The 20,759-nt window shown below is 35.7% G+C and overlaps 2 protein-coding genes across 2 annotated transcripts in view; one reads left to right on the top strand and one right to left on the bottom strand.

The window, feature by feature from the left end:
• LOC132557334 (unconventional myosin-VI-like) overlaps positions 1-4,168 on the top strand; it is a 38,574-nt gene extending 34,406 nt beyond the window's left edge. Inside the window, exons 28-31 of the mRNA XM_060221820.1 lie at positions 553-656; positions 2,237-2,374; positions 3,015-3,245; positions 3,640-4,168. Coding sequence (XP_060077803.1) covers positions 553-656; positions 2,237-2,374; positions 3,015-3,245; positions 3,640-3,830 — 664 coding nt within the window. The 3' untranslated portion in view covers positions 3,831-4,168. The remainder of the gene's footprint in view (positions 1-552; positions 657-2,236; positions 2,375-3,014; positions 3,246-3,639) is intronic.
• An 11,237-nt stretch (positions 4,169-15,405) lies between these two features.
• Positions 15,406-20,124, bottom strand: LOC132557338 (bis(5'-adenosyl)-triphosphatase enpp4-like). The gene is made up of 4 exons (XM_060221824.1): positions 19,287-20,124; positions 18,632-18,805; positions 17,319-17,543; positions 15,406-15,740 (listed from the first exon to the last, which is right to left on the bottom strand). Exons 1-4 carry the CDS (start codon positions 20,122-20,124, stop codon positions 15,535-15,537), a joined length of 1,443 nt encoding a protein of 480 aa, XP_060077807.1. The 3' UTR covers positions 15,406-15,534.
• Between the last annotated feature and the right edge of the window lie 635 nt (positions 20,125-20,759).

Raw genomic sequence — 20,759 nt, 5'->3', positions numbered from 1 at the left:
TTACTTTGTAATTCTGTTCTTTTTCCTGGTCACCATGGCTTGCCATTAGCCTTGGAATCTCCTTCCTGACACAATTGACTGCTAATAGCTAGCCTGTGGTTTGTCACACACTTGAACTTTTCTGTGTTTGTTTGTTTTTTTGAAGTTTTGTGTGAAAAATTTTGTCAGTTTGTAGAGAAACTTAACTCTGTGAAAGTGTTATGTATGGGATTATCTCTATGTTAGCTTTTTCATCTTCAATCTCTTCTCTGTAGCTTTATAGTCACAATAAAAATATTAAAGTGATCTTGATAATAATAGGTATCAAGAAATGCTATTTGATGTTATGATTAAGAACGGAGTTCTTACCTGTTTTCCGGGGACTTTTTATCTACATCTTTTTATAAATATATTCAGATTCAGGCTGATAAAGGTAACACTTTAATGTTATAACTTAACTGGTACTTTTTTTATATACTTCACCTGATATAAATAATACATAATGATAAAATTTAATTGTGTATATTAATGATTTGTTTTGATTATCTTATAACAATTCTTTGGCATGTTTAGGTCTGCAGAGGTCCAAGCAGCCCGTACAGCCCTGCTGTCTAAGAAGTATGACTTGTCCAAATGGAAGTATGCAGAGCTACGTGACACTATCAACACCTCATGTGGTAAGTCTATCATCTGCCAGTAGACTTTGGTGTAGTTTTAAGCAGCTTGGTTGATGTCAGTTTTAGCTTATCTACAATAAATGATCTATTGATTACCACGTTTTATTGTATGATTGTCTTCATTGGTCACTACACTTGACTCACGACACTTTCACCTAATCATCTGGGGTTTGATTCTTGGAACAAACATGAAAAGGTTTTTGGTCACCTGCTTGACAAGGTGGGTTTCCACAGGCACTTCCTACAGTAAGACCCCTTACATGCTTTCATCTGGGCCAACAAGAGTGATAAATATAAGTTAAAAAAACTTGTTTCATATTTGTTTTACAATAAATAATGTTTAATTCAACTTGACTCATGGTGCAAGGTCATCTACATGTAGTAAAATGATAAATTTGATGGTTTTTGTTGGATTAATACTTCTAATACAGTAGAGAAAGTGAGAAAGTTTTGGATATACTGGAAGAACTGTTATCACATTGGTAGAAATCTTTTGTAGAAGTTGAGCTGGTTGGTGTCAGATCATTGCAGACGTTGAGTTGCATAATGCCTGATCATTGTAGATATTGAGCTTCAAAATGTTGGATCATTGTAGATATTGAACTGATAAATGATTGTTTTTTTAAATATTGAGCTGTGAAATATCTCATCATTGTAGATATTGAGCTGTGAAATATCTCATCATTGTAGATATTGAGCTGTGAAATATCTCATCATTGTAGATATTGAGCTGTGAAATATCTGGTCATTTTAGTTATTGAACTGATAAATGATTGTTTTTTTAAATATTGAGCTGTGAAATATCTCATCATTGTAGATATTGAGCTGTGAAATATCTGGTCATTTTAGTTATTGAACTGATAAATGATTGTTTTTTTAAATATTGAGCTGTGAAATATCTCATCATTGTAGATATTGAGCTGTGAAATATCTCATCATTGTAGATATTGAGCTGTGAAATATCTCATCATTGTAGATATTGAGCTGTGAAATATCTCATCATTGTAGATATTGAGCTGTGAAATATCTCATCATTGTAGATATTGAGCAGTTAAATGATTGTTTTTTTAAATATTGAGCTGTGAAATATCTCATCATTGTAGATATTGAGCTGTGAAATATCTGGTCATTTTAGTTATTGAACTGATAAATGATTGTTTTTTTAAATATTGAGCTGTGAAATATCTCATCATTGTAGATATTGAGCTGTGAAATATCTGGTCATTTTAGTTATTGAACTGATAAATGATTGTTTTTTTAAATATTGAGCTGTGAAATATCTCATCATTGTAGATATTGAGCTGTGAAATATCTCATCATTGTAGATATTGAGCTGTGAAATATCTCATCATTGTAGATATTGAGCTGTGAAATATCTCATCATTGTAGATATTGAGCTGTGAAATATCTGGTCATTTTAGTTATTGAACTGTTAAATGATTGTTTTTTTAAATATTGAGCTGTGAAATATCTCATCATTGTAGATATTAAGCTGCTAAATATCTGGTCATTTTAGTTATTGAACTGTTAAATGATTGTTTTTTTTAAATATTGAGCTGTGAAATATCTCATCATTGTAGATATTGAGCTGCTTGATGCCTGCAGAGCGGAATTCCATAGACGATTAAAAGTCTATCATGCATGGAAATCAAGGAACAAGAAGACGAATGACAATACACCTGATGAGCGAGCACCTAAAGATTTGGTGGAAAATGCAGGTGGGATGCTCATTTAGCCTCTAATTTATGAACGGCAAAACTTGACAAAAGATGGAGAAAAATACCCTTAGTCATCATTTCATGTCTTCTTTATGGGTTTCTTGTGTTTCACAGATGGCAACATACAAAATCTGATTAAAATGACTTTCACTAAATATTGAAATTCCTGTCTGAAATGATACTTTAATTTAAAATGAACCATTGCACCAATACAATGTGACAATTTATCCTCTCCTAACCAACATGGACATCAGAAATGTCCTGTACAATCAAAAACAGTTAATGACACTGGGCACAAATTTAAAGGTGTTTAATGGTAAACAGGAAAGCATTTGATTGTATGACTCACAAGTTCTATCTCTTTGAATTTGGACACCACAGGATTAAGAGAAAAACAGGCGGGACTGATTCAAGCATTTTTAGACAAACAGTTCAAAGAATATCTAGCAGTTATAAGTAGGATCTCTCAAAGGCACAGTACGAAGATGGCAAGCTGACAATGAACTAATAAACTCTCCGGGATTCCTTGTTTTAGAAATTTTATTGAGACATGAAACAAATCAATCCTTTTACAAAACCTGTGTGGACTTAACCAAATATTAAGATATTGTTAGAAAGCTGTATGCTGTATTTGTTGCAGAGGCCATGGCAGCTGCTACTGGACAATCCATCAACCCTAGACCCAACATCAATGCCAAACAGGATGCTGTCCAGAGGTTTTTCCGAATACCATTTGCTCGTCCCTCGGATGACTTCCGTGACAATCCAACAGGAAAGAAACATGGGATGTGGTGGGCTCACTTTGATGGCCAGTGGATTGCCAGACAGATGGAGATGTATCCTGAAAAACAGCCAATTATCCTGGTTTCAGGTGAGTCCTGCTCTGAAATCTCTGAAGCATGTATCTAGACAGAGTATAACAGCAAGACCTTTAGATAATCTGTTAAACTTCCAAATCTTACTTACAAAGATAGATTGCTATGTTATTTATTTCTAGTCTGTTAATGTATTAGCAAAAGCAGTTTAGAAATGAAGCAATGATATATTATCTTTGGAAAGTCAAACATAACTAATATATGTATGTTTCCAAAATCATAGATTGCAATATCTATGGCCAACCGCAATATTTACTTTATTTTCTTGATTTAGATTTTTTTTTCTACAAAAGTAAAATGAACAGTATTGATGAGGGATTACGTATGAATACAAATTTAACAGAATTTTTTCACAATGTTATAATGTATCATTGTACAATATGTCTCCAGGTGTAGATGATATGCAGATGTGTGAACTTAGTCTAGAGGAGACAGGATTAGGTCGGAAGAAGGGAGCGGAAATTCTAGGAAAGGACTTTGAGGCTGAATGGATTAAGAATGGTGGAAAGGAATACTTGAAGAAACATGCCCAGAGATTGTCATCACAATTCCTGAGGAAGCGTCAAGGCTTGTCAAATTGAAAACAAAGTATCATAGATGGCTCAGATTTTAAACTTTATCTCACTAAATGTTTAATGTGTGCTTTAAATACACTTGTTGTTGATGGAGAAAATCGATGAAGATGCATGGGACCCAAAACAAGGACAGAGAATGACCAATCATTTCACCGATTCCATTGTACCTGGCACTACTTGTCACTTCCGTTTCTACGACAACCACTGAGGATCTAGACTCTCAGACCAATTACAGGATACAGAGAAACTGCTCATTCTGGTGGCATGCTCCCAGTTGTTTTACACAGTATGATAAAGTACTTGTAAATACATCATACAGTATAAATACCAAATACAACTACATATTCCCACATTCTGTGTAGTATGACATTTCATGTCCTACAAGTTGTCAGATTAGACCAGTTTCTCTATGTCTTGTTTTTGTGATCCCAGGGAACAAAATTGAGGACCCTGTGGACTAGATATTGGGTAAACTGTCTCATTTATATTTGTCATTCCTTGGACTGAATGCAGGAACAGATATTTTAATTCTTTACAAGACTTCATGGTCCCTGGAACCACCTTTTTAAATGTTCCCAAATGAATTTACTAGAGAGATATGGTGCCCCAGAACCAGACTCAAGGCCAGAAAGATAACTAATTCTGTAGTGTTGCTGGTTCTGTCACAAACTTTTAGTTTTGCTGGTCCATGGCTAAATTTAGGATGAGATATCTATATAATTGATCCTCTTTGGTAGCCCCAGATGCCTGAGCCAACAACTGAACCAGTTATTTATTTTTGTATGCTTATTTCCTTGAAACGGCATGTAGGTTTTGTTTTATGTTGTAGTATACCTGTTGTAGTCTATGTGATTAAGTTGTCTGAAGAAATCCAAACATATCAGAAATTTGTCTCACCTACCTTGTAGATGTTGCATTATACCAAGGAAAATATTCTCAAAGGTTGAAATAATTACTGTATATACCTGAGTATGTACAATAGAAAAACACCTGATTCTTCTGACTGTTTGGTCTTACATCTGGCATAGACATAAACTCTTAGTGTCGGACATCTGTGAAATATAACAATTGAGTTTATGCTCTAGAGCGAGTGGTTTATTTTGTGACGTGTGGTTTGGTTGTTACTATGTTCTATGTTTGTGTTCCCTTGTAGTGTTGGAATGATTAGTAACTAGTGATAACACAATTTCGTTAAGGAGCTTTCAAGCTTTAGAACTATTTTTCAATTTCTTAGATATTTTCTTTTCCGAGAGTTTTTATTCACTGAGAAAGTGGTAGATAATGGGCTGTGCTAATTTATACTTGATAGTAGATATTTAGAGAAATGAATTGTTTTTCATACATATTTTAGTTTTATCTTGACGTAAATGTTATGGTTATATATATTGTTGAAGTTTGGAAAATGTTTGTTGTTCAAAACAAATCGTTATTCTGGCTCCTTGTCTGTTAGAATTACTTGCTTCTCATCTGCAAGAATGACTGACCCGTATCTATTGAAAGGACTGACCCCGTACCTGTTAGAAGGACTGGCCTTTTATCTGTTAGTACTACTGGCCCTTTATCTGTAAGAATGACTGACCCCGTACCTGTTAGAAGGACTGGCATTTTATCTGTAAGAATGACTGTACCCTTATCTAGAAGAAGGTCCAGCCCCTTATCTGGTAGAAGTACTAGCCCTTTATCTGTGTGAATGACTGTCCCCTGATCTAGTAGATGGACGGCCCCTTATCTGGTAGAAGTACTAGCCCTTTATCTGTGTGAATGACTGTCCCCTGATCTAGTAGATGGACGGCCCCTTATCTGGTAGGAGTACTAGCCCTTTATCTGTGTGAATGACTGTCCCCTGATCTAGTAGATGGACGGCCCCTTATCTGGTAGGAGTACTAGCCCTTTATCTGTGTGAATGACTGTCCCCTAATCTAGTAGAAGGATGGCCCCTTATCTGTTAGAAGCACTGTCCCTTTATCTGTTAGGACTAGCACCTCATCTGTTATTAATACTGGCCCCTTATCTAATAGAACGACTGACTTTAGACATCACCTATCGGCCAAGTATATGGATTAAACCCTAGTTGCTGACCAAGTCTTCAGATGAAAACTATTGACCAAGACTTTTGAGATAACCTTCTGGCCAAGACTTTTGAGATAACCTATTGGCCATGTCTTTTGAGGTAACCTATTGACCAAGTATTTTGAGGTAACCTATTGACCAAGTCTTCAGATGAAAACTATTGGCCAAGTATTTTGAGATAACCTCCTGGCCAAGACTTTTGAGGTAACCCACTGGCCAAGACTTTTGAGATAACCTCCCGGCCATGTCTTTTGAGGTAACCTATTGGCCATGTCTTTTGAGGTAACCTATTGACCAAGTATTTTGAGGTAACCTATTGACCAAGTATTTTGAGATAACCTCCTGGCCAAGACTTTTGAGGTAACCTATTGGCCATGTCTTTTGAGGTAACCTATTGACCAAGACTTTTGAGATAACCTCCTGGCCAAGACTTTTGAGGTAACCTATTGGCCATGTCTTTTGAGGTAACCTATTGACCAAGTATTTTGAGGTAACCTATTGACCAAGTCTTCAGATGAAAACTATTGGCCAAGTATTTTGAGATAACCTCCTGGCCAAGACTTTTGAGGTAACCCACTGGCCAAGACTTTTGAGGTAACCTATTGACCAAGACTTTTGAGATAACCTCATGGCCAAGACTTTTGAGGTAACCTATTGGCCATGTCTTTTGAGGTAACCTATTGACCAAGTATTTTGAGGTAACCTATTGACCAAGTCTTCAGATGAAATCTATTGGCCAAGTATTTTGAGATAACCTACTGGTCAAGTATTTTGAGATAACCTACTGGCTGAGTCTTTTGAAGTAACCTATGTGCCAAGTATATATAAAACCAAAGCTATTTACCAAATTTACATGTGAGACCTGAAGACAAACCCTTATTAGTTAAATCTTCAGACATAACTCCAATTTCTTCTTTGGAGAGATAAGCTAATTTTTCAGTATTTATTGTTGGCACCTTAAGATCTCAGAAATCAAAGTAGGTTATGATAAAAAAGATTACTGGGTACATAGCAGATTCCATCAGTGTATAACATGTCATGTTCTCAGCTGCACATTGCACAAAAAAAATTTTTTGAAGAAGAAGAAATGTCATTACACTTATTAAGAATTTCTCTTTCTTTTTTAAATAGACATAAATGAAATATGCATGTTATTTTTCACCGTCCAGCAAGACTTGCTTTGAAAAGTGCCTCCAAAGAAATTCTGTCCTAATATTATGATATTCTTAGAAAAGTGTATACATTATAAGATCAGTATATTTTATACAATAGATGTATATATTTATTCCTGCCTTCAGGATCATCAGATCCGAGGAGTTTCAGTTGAAAGGAACACTCTCATGGCTGGCCTTATTGGATAACAAGGGAAGTAATTTAAATGTCTTGTGAAGAAATACAACTATTTAATTCTGTTTAGATTTTTCTTGTACAAGCGAATTTGAGAAATTGTTTGATACATTTGATGTGTTTGTGTGATTGTCTGATCAACTCACCTCACTGTATTGTTGGCTTTCATGTACATTTTTTATGGTTGTGAAATTATCTACAGCACATATATACAATATATCATTATGAAAACAAGGTTTGTGTGATCTTTTTAAAAGTACCAAATTTTTTAATCTAATTTGTGTATTACTTGATGCATTTATCAGTGTTTCAGGTCTAACCATTTTTCTGTTTCTTGAGATAAGTAATGGAAAAAGTTATTCAAAGCGACGTATGTAATATACAACCAGAGGTAAAGCATGTCTTTTGTAATTGCTGCCAGTACGACAATGATCACTGTCCTAGCCATTCATGGTCATATGATTATGCTTCATACCTGGCAGTGCTGAGTGTGGAAATCTTGAAACAATGACTTGTAATGATTGCTATAGTGAGAGAGAGCAAGTTTTGTCAGTAATTAATTGAATCAGTGAAGGAAATACCTACTTAACAATTAGTAGGCATCCACCAAGTTATAGACCTGGTTATGACTACAGGAATTTTACATATCGATGCATATATATGAACTAGTTAATGTATACTGACAATTTAACACTATTATGTGATTTACTTTGGATCCTAAGGCATCCAGTTAAAATAATTTGCTGTTTTCAAATATTGATACTATTTTTTTACATATAAAATAAGTACATGTAGATGTTTAATGATACTTTGTCTATCATGTGTAGTGTGAACTTGCAAGGGTTTATAAACTTTCCCCTTCAGCCAATACAGTGCATTTAAATACTAAGTTGAAGATCGTTGTTAAAGCTGAGGAATATATGTTTCAATGTATTTTGTCATTAAGGCAAATTCAGCAACAGTTAAAACAGTAATTCAGTTTTATGTAAAGATGGAAAAAAAACCTGGGTGAATATCTTCGCATATTTAATATGTATCAAGGTGTCATTAATATTCATGCTTTTATAAGTACAGATACAAGGACTGTGCCATGACTAACATCATGTACAGTGTAATGAAGATAAAAATACACAAACTAAAGTGAAGACTGGCTTGTAACCATCAGTATTTGTACACATCCTATCAGTTAGCCATACAAACAAATAGTATTTCTAGTGTTTCATGCATTTAGTTGTTCCAAGTTGATTATGTAGCCCCCAAAACCTGTACTTTTTTCAGGAGAAAACTTACAATGTAACACCCAAACAGTAGCTTTATTGATACTGCTAGTAGAACTTCAAGCATGGGGAATGATGTCATTTTAAAAGTACCAGAAAAAGAAAAAACAACCTTAATATAGAGAATTTTTATTTGTTAAAAGAAAATTGTTAATTTTAATACTTTGGTTTTACACTAGTGGCATATTTTGTATGTAATCCAAACTGAATTGTCAGTATGTATCATACTCAACACATCACCTTGGGATCAAGGTCACGGAATATATAGATAAAAAAAGCCGAGGTCACAACACCATAATATCAGTATATGTCTGTTTGTGCAGTGTCCACTTTTTATTGACGAAATTTGATTTATACAAAAACGAAAAAATTTTCATGGGAACAATTTTGAAATATTTATTTGTTGTTGAGATTGTGGACCAGTGTGGTATATGTACCACTCTAATTATTGTAGCACATGTAGTCTGGTGGAATATTGTTCAGCAAAGAATAAATGTGCATATGTCATACTTGTGTGCTGTTTTATGTTGAGATTATCAGTATAGGTGAAAATGGAATATATTTTATCTTAGTTGCTATATTCATATTTGACAGAAAATTATGTAACCTGCATTTTTGTGTCGCCTGCCAAAGGTGACATATAGGTATTACTATGTTGGCGCCGCCGGCGTCCGCACAAAAGTTTTTTAGGTCACCTGAGACAAAGTCTCATTGTGACCTATTCTAATACCATCATCTTTTGTAAACAATTTAACACTTTCAATTTCTTCTCAAAAACCCTTGATCCAATATCAATGAAATTTTGCAGAAACCTTCCTTGAATTTGTGAATTATACTTCCCTAACCCCAAGGGGCCTAAGGAGTGGGGCCAAAAAGGGGTCAAATTGACTCAGATTTCAAAAACTTCTTCTCAAGACCCAGATATGGAAGAAACAAATACTCTTCATGAATGGAAGCATCTTAAGGTGCTTTACCAAAATTGTGAATTTCATGGCCCCATGGTCTCACATTTCCCCGTGGGGAGGGGTAAAGTTTACTATAGTTCATAGATCTCCTCACAGTTTCCAATCATTCTTTTTCAACTTTGGTAGGTTTAATCAAAATGACATGAAGTTTTGTTTTCCTGAATGAGATTTTGATGAAACTGTTTTCAGAAAAGTTACTTTCCTTCTTTGAATAACTCTCTAAACAAAAGTATTGGAGTAAATGTCCCTCCATCTACAGATGAAAGCTTATCCTGCACAATGCTATTTACCCCGGTACTTTCTCAATGGATTTGTGTCAGACTTGTTACTTACTTTCAATTGACTTTCAGATTATATCAATTAGAGCTGCACACTCTTATCTACTTTTGTCTTTAGTGCTGTTAATAAACTTGGCCAGTACCTTTGGTATTTTACAAAAATAATTCTTATTTCACTTTCACTTTTTATGAAGGATTGAAAGGGGTAATAACTTAGCACTGATATGATAATTTACTCCAATGTCCAATGACTAGGATTCTGTAAAATATACTTTGCCAAGGTTTAATTAACTGATCAATTTTGCTGAAATGTTGAACATATCACATTTATCTCGTCAAAACAAAATCACCTTTTTTCATCGACATCGAAAATAGCAAAGATTAGACAATGAAGAAAAAAAAACCTGTGATATTGTATTTTATGATTGGACTGGTAATACCAAGTAATGTACCCTTGTCCCCGTCACAGAAGGCATGAAAACTAACCCAGTACGCCAATGGCTATACATTTTTACACAAAGCAATAAATAACACATATAGGCCATTATACATTTTGTTTACTGTTTAATATTCAATAAATTACTTAATTATACTACAAATTGATGAAGATCAAACATTTTGCCAGTTGCACTGTAGAGGTCCCTGGGGCCTGTATCACTCATTTCTATCTCACCAAGACAAGAACACCAATGAAAATCTACAAAACATAATGGCTGGCAGATTTCTTACACAGATGTGCAATGACTTTGTTAGATTAACGAGGAAAACATCAGTTTTCACATCTGACCTTTACGACCTTGATACAATATCACTTATTTCAATTACAAAATCAAAGTCAATTATCAGATTTTTTTTTTTTTTTTAAATTAATTGTTTGAAATTCTTACACAAATGACCTCGATTACTTTTATCTGATTGATATTAATGCATTTATTGTAAGCGAGACTAAGCTACACATGGAGGATGGATGTAGTGACACCAACTCACAGGCACTATGTATCAAGGGAGTTGAAGAGTTATACACATTATATATTAAGACTTAGCTAGAAAGACTTTATAGGGCTGGATATATATATACACAAATATTGTGTATGTTGGATTACATTTAACATGGACAACAATATATATGGTTGGAAGAAGTTTTTAACAAACTAAAATAAGCAAAATCAGAACAAAAATTCCAATAAAACCTGATTAAAAAAAACGTGATACAAATTTATTTACATTAAGCATACAGAGAATTTCTGAGACAATACATGTCACCACTCCTGCAAACTATTACATTGTTATCATTTATGAAAACAAAGATATTGTATTACTGTATATAACTATAACAGATTTTAATTATAATATTCAATATTTCAATTTAGATAAGAATTCAGCTTAGAAAACCATTACTACTTAGCCACACACATAGATAGCTTTGGAGTCATCTGTCCGCACGAGGAAGAAAAAATTTCTTCAAATTTATAAGTTCAAGGACAATAACTGAAAACTATAAAATGCCTGTATAATTTGAATGCCCTTTTTCATGCATTCTAATTTCTTTTCTTCAGAATATTGGGAGTAAGCCAGGGTACTGGTAATTTACTTTGATAAAATTGGTGTCTCTTCAACAATGCGTGCTTCAAGCCATGTTACTACCATTTTAATCCAGAAATAATTAAAGTCTTTAGTAAAATTTGAAGCCTGCTTGTAGTGAATCACAGTCATGCATTTTAAACAGATTTACTGATATCGGCACACAATTTTAATTCTCAGCATCAGTTTCCCACTAAATGGGGTTAAATGTACATACATTGGTATAATACAACAGTACCACAATGATCCCAAAAAGGGGAAAAGTATTTAATTAAGTTAAAAGGAAAGCTACCCAAGAGGGAACCCGCTTAACAGGACAAACCGAAATGTGAGTGAACTCACTCTGCAGAGGAGGGACAAATCACCCAGACAACCCAGATAACCTTTTGCATGATTTAGCATCCCACTCTCCTACACAATGCTGAAAATAATGAACATCAGTTGATACAGCCTTATACAACATTATGCTTGCTTTTATAAATACAATGGTTGAGCAACAATATTGAGTATCAATATCCATTTAATTGTTGAATATTAGTCAAGTGAAAAATAGAACATGACACCGAACCATGAGCATTACAGGTCCATAAACACTAGCACCTACAAGCCTTAAGATCTTATCAATATAACAACCACAAATATATAGAACTTTTAATAATGCTAGGCTATTACACATCCAATTTTTTGTCAATATTCACAGCACCTATATAAAAGGATCATGTCAGTAATCGCAGCACCTGTATGACACGATCCTGTCAGTAATCACAGTGCCTTTATGACAGGATCCTGTCAGTAATCACAGTGCCTGTATGATAGAATCCCGTCAGTAATCACAGTACATGTATGACAGGATCCTGTCAGTAATTACAGTGCCTGTATAACAGGATCCAGTCAGTAATCACAGTGTCTGTATGACAGGATCCTGTCAGTAACCACAGCACCTGTATGACAGGATCCTGTCAGTAACCACAGCACCTGTATGACAGGATCCTGTCAGTAATATCACAGTGCCTGTATGACAGGATCCTGTCAGTAATCACAGTGCCTGTATGACACGATCCTGTCAGTAATCAGTGCCTGTATGACAGGATCCAAAACAAATATTGCTGAATACCCACTAACAGACACAACTATGATATTTACATTTTGGTAACCAGTACCTTTTTTGCGCAAAAAGCCTGGATGAAGTGATCCATCACAATACAGCATTACCATAATACACTATCCAATATAATAAATGTTAATTATATGTTTAATAAGAATGGATAAAATCACATACTCACACTCACTTTCTAAATCCATGCTCATTTACACAAATACATGTGTTCACATTTTCAATGATCTACAAGTTATTAAAAATGATCTACAAGCTATTTGCATAGTTTCTCCCCTTTTTACATTTTCTTACATGCATGTATGTATTGCCATGATAATTTATTCCTGGGATAAGTGTCACATTTTATATATATTTACCAGATATAATTTTCAGAATGACCACCCACCCCCCTCCCCTCCCTCCCAAAAAAAAAGTTCACTACATCTTAGGCTCATCCAACTCACTTCCTTCCTAAGATCTATCTAATTTAACTTGACCCATCTACTCTTCTCAACCAAATCTTCCAGGTATTGAGGTTACCAGATAACATTAGCTAGCTGTTTCTATTTCCCTCAATTTTGAGTTACAAAATTAATTACTTTTCACCTGACTGTTAAATCTGCACAGAGGCATTACACTTAACCTGGCTGTTCCCCCCTACCCAGAGATGTTACACCTCACCTGACTGTTCCCCCCCTAACCAGAGGTATTACACTTCACCTGACTGTTCCCCCTACCCAGAGGTAATTACACTTCACCTGACTGTTCCCCCTACCCAGAGGTATTACACTTCACCTGACTGTTCCCCCTACCCAGAGGTAATTACACTTCACCTGACTGTTCCCCCCTAACCAGAGGTATTACACTTCACCTGACTGTTCCCCCCTACCCAGAGATTTTACACCTCACCTGACTGTTCCCCCCTAACCAGAGGTATTACACTTCACCTGACTGTTCCCCCCCTACCCAGAGATGTTACACCTCACCTGACTGTTCCCCCTACCCAGAGGTATTACACTTCACCTGACTGTTCCCCCTACCCAGAGATGTAATTACACTTCACCTGACTGTTCCCCCTAATTACCCAGAGGTATTACACTTCACCTGACTGTTCCCCCTACCCAGAGGTATTACACTTCACCTGACTGTTCCCCCCTACCCAGAGATTTTACACGTTCCCCCCTACCCAGAGATGTTACACCTCACCTGACTGTTCCCCCTACCCAGAGGTATTACACTTCACCTGACTGTTCCCCCTACCCAGAGGTAATTACACTTCACCTGACTGTTCCCCCTACCCAGAGGTAATTACACTTCACCTGACTGTTCCCCCTACCCAGAGATTTTACACCTCACCTGACTGTTCCCCCCTAACCAGAGGTATTACACTTCACCTGACTGTTCCCCCCTACCCAGAGATGTTACACCTCACCTGACTGTTCCCCCCCTACCCAGAGATATTATACCTCACCTGACTTTTCCCCCTACCCAGAGATATTATACCTCACCTGAATGTTCCCCCTACCCAGAGATATTATACCTCACCTGACTGTTCCCACGGATATTTTAACCAATAAGACTGTTTTTAAAGTTGGATGTTTTGTCAGCATCCTTACAACCAATAAATTAGAAAATACTATGCAATATTATGCATGTATTTGTATCCCTTACAATCTATAACTTCCATATCAACATGATGATATTTTTTAAAATTTGACCATAAAACTGAGATCAACTATCAAAACATATACAATACAAACACAGCTAATTAAAAATAACATGTAATTACTGAGTTGAACTAAATGTACTGCCATTAAGCCCATCCTGGGTAATATGCTCCCTTACATTTATTGCAATTTCCCTTGAATCACTTACATATATTTTAAGTTGTAATTGACAATACATTGTCTAATAATAAGCCCAGCCCCTAAATTGGTATTAGCCTCCTGGGCTTATTGCAGGAGAAATACAGAAAATCTACAATGTCCCAGACATCAAAACTAATATCCCTCTGAAATCATAAAACATAAAACCACGATGTACAAGATCTCAAATACATTGTCTAATCCCCTAGTACTACAGGTACTATTAAAATGTGCCAGAAACAAAAGGACATAATCAACCCTCCAGATAAGTTTGTACACTACTGGAGTTACAAATCATTGACAATCTATGAACAATCTGGAAAACAACTATCCACAAGATTCCAACAGGTACAGCATTTGATACCTAGGTAAATAGGATAATTTATGAATGGTGGCATTTTATGCCTGCACTCATGATTTATCCTATTAAGATATTATACTATCATATTATACACTAAAACTCAACAAGAGGTTCAAAATTTGATCGATTTTTACAGATAAGAAATATATCAGTAAATGTATATTTTATACAATAGCATAGCTATGGTTTGGTCCATTCTTTATAAACAATGGAATGATCCCTATCACACGAATACCAGTAAATCATCAATTCAGCTTTAGCAATGGAATGTAACATTTTTTGCTTTATAGTTACATAGAGACACATCAAGCCTCAATGTCACTAAAATGAGGTCAAAGACAAAATAAGAAATCTAAAATAGAAATTCTGACAAAATGGAATGTATTCTGTTAGTCATACTAACAGTTAGACTATCATGGAATGATTTCCAATTTACTGATACAGATAAACATTACTGATACCTGGTAAATGTTACTTACACAATAAAGCTTCTGGATGTTTGGTAGAGTTTAGTGATATAAGTGATAATTAATCAACTTGTAAAGCTTATCGACACTTGTAAAACTTATTTATACACATAATTTTTACAGATACATGTAAAGTACACAATTTTTAAGATATAGATACATGGTAATGTTTACTGCTAGAGATAAAGTTGTCTGATGTTGGTAAATTCTACTGATACAGGTAAAATTTCCTAATACAGGTGAGATTTACTGAAACAAGTGAAATTTTCCGATTTGGGTAAAGATTTCTGTTACATTGTACTTTATAAAACATTTATACAGTGCTGCAATACGTTCATATATATCAATGTTTTATTTATAAGCATGTACGAGATAAATAACATGTCAAAAGATGTAAAACCACTTAAAACTCATCCTCTGTATCAGAGTTGACCAGTAGAGGTACATGTCCCCCATTCATTGTAGTAGAAAGGCTCTTAAATGAATTAGGCAAAACTGTTAGTGATCTCAACTGTATTTTTCTGTTTCGACGATGGAAGATCTGCTGGCGACATGCAGCAATGCTGAATATTCCTCCGACCAAGGCAATAAAAAGTAGAATCACAATATCTACAAATGGAATTGATAAGATGTATTAGTAAATGATTGGCTACAATAATCAAATTATCTGCGACAAAAAAGGTAGATAAATCAACATCAAACTGTCTAAAGCAACTGAAACTTCCGACACAGGTCACAATCCATACTTTCATTTATACAGGGCTTCAGGCATTAGGAGTAAGGATTTTTCACCGAACTTCGTGGTGTGCAAAGATACTCCAAAGCCCTTTTCTTGATCAGGAAATGTGGGGGATCACAAAGATACTCACTCCCCTTATCCTGATCAGGAAGTGGCATAATGGAGGATCACAGATTTTTACTCCCTCATCCTTTATTCAGGGATCACAATGATACCCCTGTTCCTTATCCTAATCAGGAAGTGATATAGTGTGGTATTACAGATCCACTCCGACCCCTTATCCAGGGATCACAATGATACTCCCTTCCCTTATCCTGATCAGGTTGGTGTAGTGGGGTATCACAGATATATTGCCATCCCTTATCCTGATCAGGTTGGTGTAGTGGGGTATCACAGATATATTGCCATCCCTTATCCTGATCAGGTTGGTGTAGTGGGGAATCACAGATATATTGCCATCCCTTATCCTGATCAGGTTGGTGTAGTGGGAGAACACAGATATATTGCCATCCTTTATCCTGATCAGGTTGGTGTAGTGGGGAATCACAGATATATTGCCATCCCTTATCCTGATCAGGTTGGTGTAGTGGGGAATCACAGATATATTGCCATCCCTCATCCTGATCAGGTTGGTGTAGTGGGGAATCACAGATATATTGCCATCCCTTATCCTGATCAGGTTGGTATAGTGGGAGAACACAGATATATTGCCATCCTTTATCCTGATCAGGTTGGTGTAGTGGGAGAACACAGATATATTGCCATCCTTTATCCTGATCAGGTTGGTGTAGAGGGGTATCACAGATATATTGCCATCCCTTATCCTGATCAGGTTGGTATAGTGGGAGAACACAGATATATTGCCATCCCTTATCCTGATCAGGTTGGTGTAGTGGGGAATCACAGATATATTGCCATCCCTTATCCTGATCAGGTTGGTGTAGTGGGAGAACACAGATATATTGCCATCCTTTATCCTGATTAGGTTGGTGTAGTGGGAGAACACAGATATATTGCCATCCCTTATCCTGATCAGGTTGGTGTAGTGGGAGAACACAGATATATTGCCATCCCTTATCCTGATCAGGTTGGTATAGTGGGAGAACACAGATATATTGCCATCCCTTATCCTGATCAGGTTGGTGTAGTGGGGAATCACAGATATATTGCCATCCCTTATCCTGATCAGGTTGGTATAGTGGGGGATTACAAATATACTTCCACTTCTTATCTTGATAAAGAAATGGTCGGAGATAACAGAGATACTCCAAATCCTGGATCTGATCAAGAAAGTGTGTACCTGTGTGGAATTACCTACAGTAAATTTCAAAGGTTTGATCTTTTAACTGTCTTTTTTTTTTTACAATTTTTATAAGGCTGCATTAAAACAAAATTTAATCTACACACATTTTTTATAGTCTATTAAACCTTATACAGTTGGTACTTACAAACAAGAAATACATTATCACTGTCTTCACCCTTCAAGATGGACCTGAAGTTTTCCACGGATCCATTGTTTGGAGCTGGTTTCAGTCCCATGATATGACACATCAAGGGGTAAATGTCCACATTATGGAGAGTCTCTATCTTTGTTCCAGCTTTAAATGCAGGGCCCATTGCCACAAAAAATGGGTGCATGTCAGGTAATCTGTTGTCATAACCATGGTTACCTCCTGTAAAATCAACACATACCATCAGTACTGCTTTTATACATGATTATGAGAAATGTCACATAAAGATGATAATTCAGAAGTTTTACCGTCAAGATTTAAATTAATATATGCATAGGTAGAATAAAAAAGGGGAAAAAAAGAAAACTTTGTTTTCTGTTTCTGAGGTTAAGTTCAAAATCAGCTGCAATCTTAAATAGGTACAAAAGCAGTAGGAGAGTAGAACTGCATAAAACTGTAATTTTGAAAGTGGTAAGGGCTGTGGGTTTACTGTATAAATTTGTGTTTATTTCTCCATTAGTGAGTGTGGAATGTGTTATAGAAAGAGTCAGATGTCAGCAGGAAACATGATAGTCTTGTGGAACAAATGAGTTCCTCAAGAGATTCAACAAGATGTCTACTAAATCTCAATGTCATCAAGGAATCTAATGCAGGTGAGTAGTTTCAAGAGGGCTATGGCAAGTAGCCCTGACTCCAGGTGGTCTATAAATTAAATACATTCACATATGTTGATGCCAACTTAGATTATCTCATAAAAGATAAAATAACATTAATGGGACATAATTTGGTGTAAGAGGTGGTATAGTGTCTACATTAAAGGGACATACTTTCATACAAGAGCTTGTACCATATTAACATTAAGGGTACATACTTTGGTATTAGAGGCAGTATCGAGTCTGCATTACGGTAAATAATTTGGTATAAGAGTCTGTTTAGTGTCAACATTAAAGGGACATAATTTTCTATAAGAGCTTGTACCATGCATAATTTGGTATAAGAGTGTCAACATTAAGGGGACATTATTTGGTATAAAAGGCTGTATAATGTCTACATTAAAGGTGCATAATTTGGTATTAGAGGCTGTATAGTGTCAACATAAAGGGGGCATAACTTGATAAAAGAGGATGTCTAGTGTCAACATTAAGGTGATATAATTTACTACAAGTGGTTGTTTTGTTGCTGTTTTCCATAAACTTGATATGTGTAAGCTTACTGGTTACTTACAACCTAAGATTTATTTCAAGTATACGACTTAAAACAACAAGAACAGCTATATGTAAGAGAATAACTATCGATGATATATGACTAACTTGGAACATATGAATTATTATGACGCAATGAATATCCTTCTTCCGTCACCAATAGTAAAGGCTGTATCCGTCTGTTGTGTTCATAGTGAAATCTCTCTGGTATATCCACCCCTTTTCTGTATACATGTAGATGTGGCACTGTAGACAGGTTCTTAACAATCTCCTCTTCCATCCCTAAAAAAACATGAGAACTTTTCATATCAAAATTTTAGATTGGCTTATACACTACTAATTAAGTGAGAATGAATTAAGCATTTCAAATTATTAATATTTTAATCATGTTATACTGTGCTCCTGTGTCCTTATAGCCTCAGTTACATTGTACCCCTGTATATCTGTCATAGCACGGATAGAAAAAAATAATGCAAATGGCTCACTGCCATACAATTAGAATAAGACAATCAGTGGTCTCTTGAGCTTTAGAGTATATCTGAATACATAACCTTCCTTCTCTAAAAACTGAGTTTTAACTCTTGAGTTTAAACTGATATATCTATTTCACATGTCTTGATCTTCCAGATATGGGATATGACTAATGGTAATTGCCAGATGTCAAGGACAACTGAATATTATTGAAGAAAAATAAATTTGATAGCAGAATTTTCTGTGCTTCATTTCAGTTGTTGATTTATATAAATAAAATCACAAAATCTACCTTCATTTGGAAGTACACTTCCGATCGGATCTGAAGAAAATATCTGATATGATGTTGGACTGATATATTCATCTAAGTCAATGATCTTTGTTTCTGGTGTTGAAGACATTCCATGGTCACTTGTAATAATCACATTTAAATCACCCAAGTCGTTCTCTTCAATTTTTTCTAAAAGGTATCCAACAACTCCATCTAAGGCTTCAATCATTTTTTTCATTTCCAAAGAATCTGGTCCAACTTCATGACCAAGTGCATCAGGCTGTTCAAAGTATAGCAGACCAAGATTAATAGGATATTCGTCATTGAACCAGTCGATAATTTTGTCAATCCTGCTTTCGTTTTTCACGTCCGGGTTGAATAGTTCATGCTTGTAGGGCAGAACTCCCTTTACTGCCGCCCCGTCTCCTGGCCAAAATAACACACCACTGCGATGCGTACATCCCTGTAATTGATTTGTCACCCACACAGGCTCTCCTCCGTTGTCAAACCACTTGGAATCAGTGACTTGTTCTTTGTTACTGATATGAAACACCTCATTGAAGACAGGATCGTACATAGTGTTTCCTACGATACCATGACTTTCCTCATACAAGCCAGTCACAATGCTGTAATGGTTGGGAAATGTCTTTGTGATGAAAGCGTTAACTACTCCACGAGTAGCAATTACACCATTCTTTATTATTTTGTTAAAGTTTGGCGTTAAGGTATTGTTGTTCAGGTAGTCCCAACGGAATCCGTCAAAAGATATTAGTAAGCATCGGGGACTTGGATGACAGGTACAGTAAAGGAACGCTGTCATTAAATATATGAATTTTATGGATAAACTGTAGAAAGACATATTAACAGCAACAAGTATTCACCACAGCAGGGACATGTGTATCGTACTTACAGCGACGTGTACGTGGATGTTTGTTGCCATGTGTATGTCGCTGTAGTGTGTACTTCGCAAGTACGTGAAGAGCTACAATTTCCGGTTCCGGTCCTTGCAAGTTATATGTCAGTAGTGCAAGTTGTTATTATTATTATTATGACATTCTTAACGGCCCTTCAACACGTGAAAGGTCAATAGGGCCATCAACCGGTAAAAACACACATATTGCAAGTACTTTGAGAATTGTTAGCATTGAATGTCACTGTGTCACTACTAGGGAACATGTTATATTCACGGTACGTTATCGTCTCTCTCAGTATATTAATTTTTCACAGCGAAATTTGTTTACATCGTCAGATCGGGCTTAATATTAGGCTGCACTCGCACCCCGTTGAAACAGGCAGAACGATTTACCTAAAAACACCCAAAATTATCCCCCAAACACTCTATGATATACCCTAACGGCATTTTGAAGACGAAAAAACAATTATATATACGTTTTTATGTGGTAACCTTGTGAAATTACGGCTCCCGATATTGTTTTGGAAGGGAGCTAACCCCTACAAAATTACATTTATTCTTTTAATAATGTCTTTAAAATT

Source organism: Ylistrum balloti, unplaced genomic scaffold, assembly GCF_031769215.1.
Source record: "Ylistrum balloti isolate Yb309-2 unplaced genomic scaffold, AGI_CSIRO_Ybal_v1 Utg370660, whole genome shotgun sequence".
NCBI classification, from domain to species: Eukaryota; Metazoa; Mollusca; class Bivalvia; order Pectinida; family Pectinidae; genus Ylistrum; species Ylistrum balloti.
This window is presented reverse-complemented; position numbering and strand designations above follow the sequence as displayed.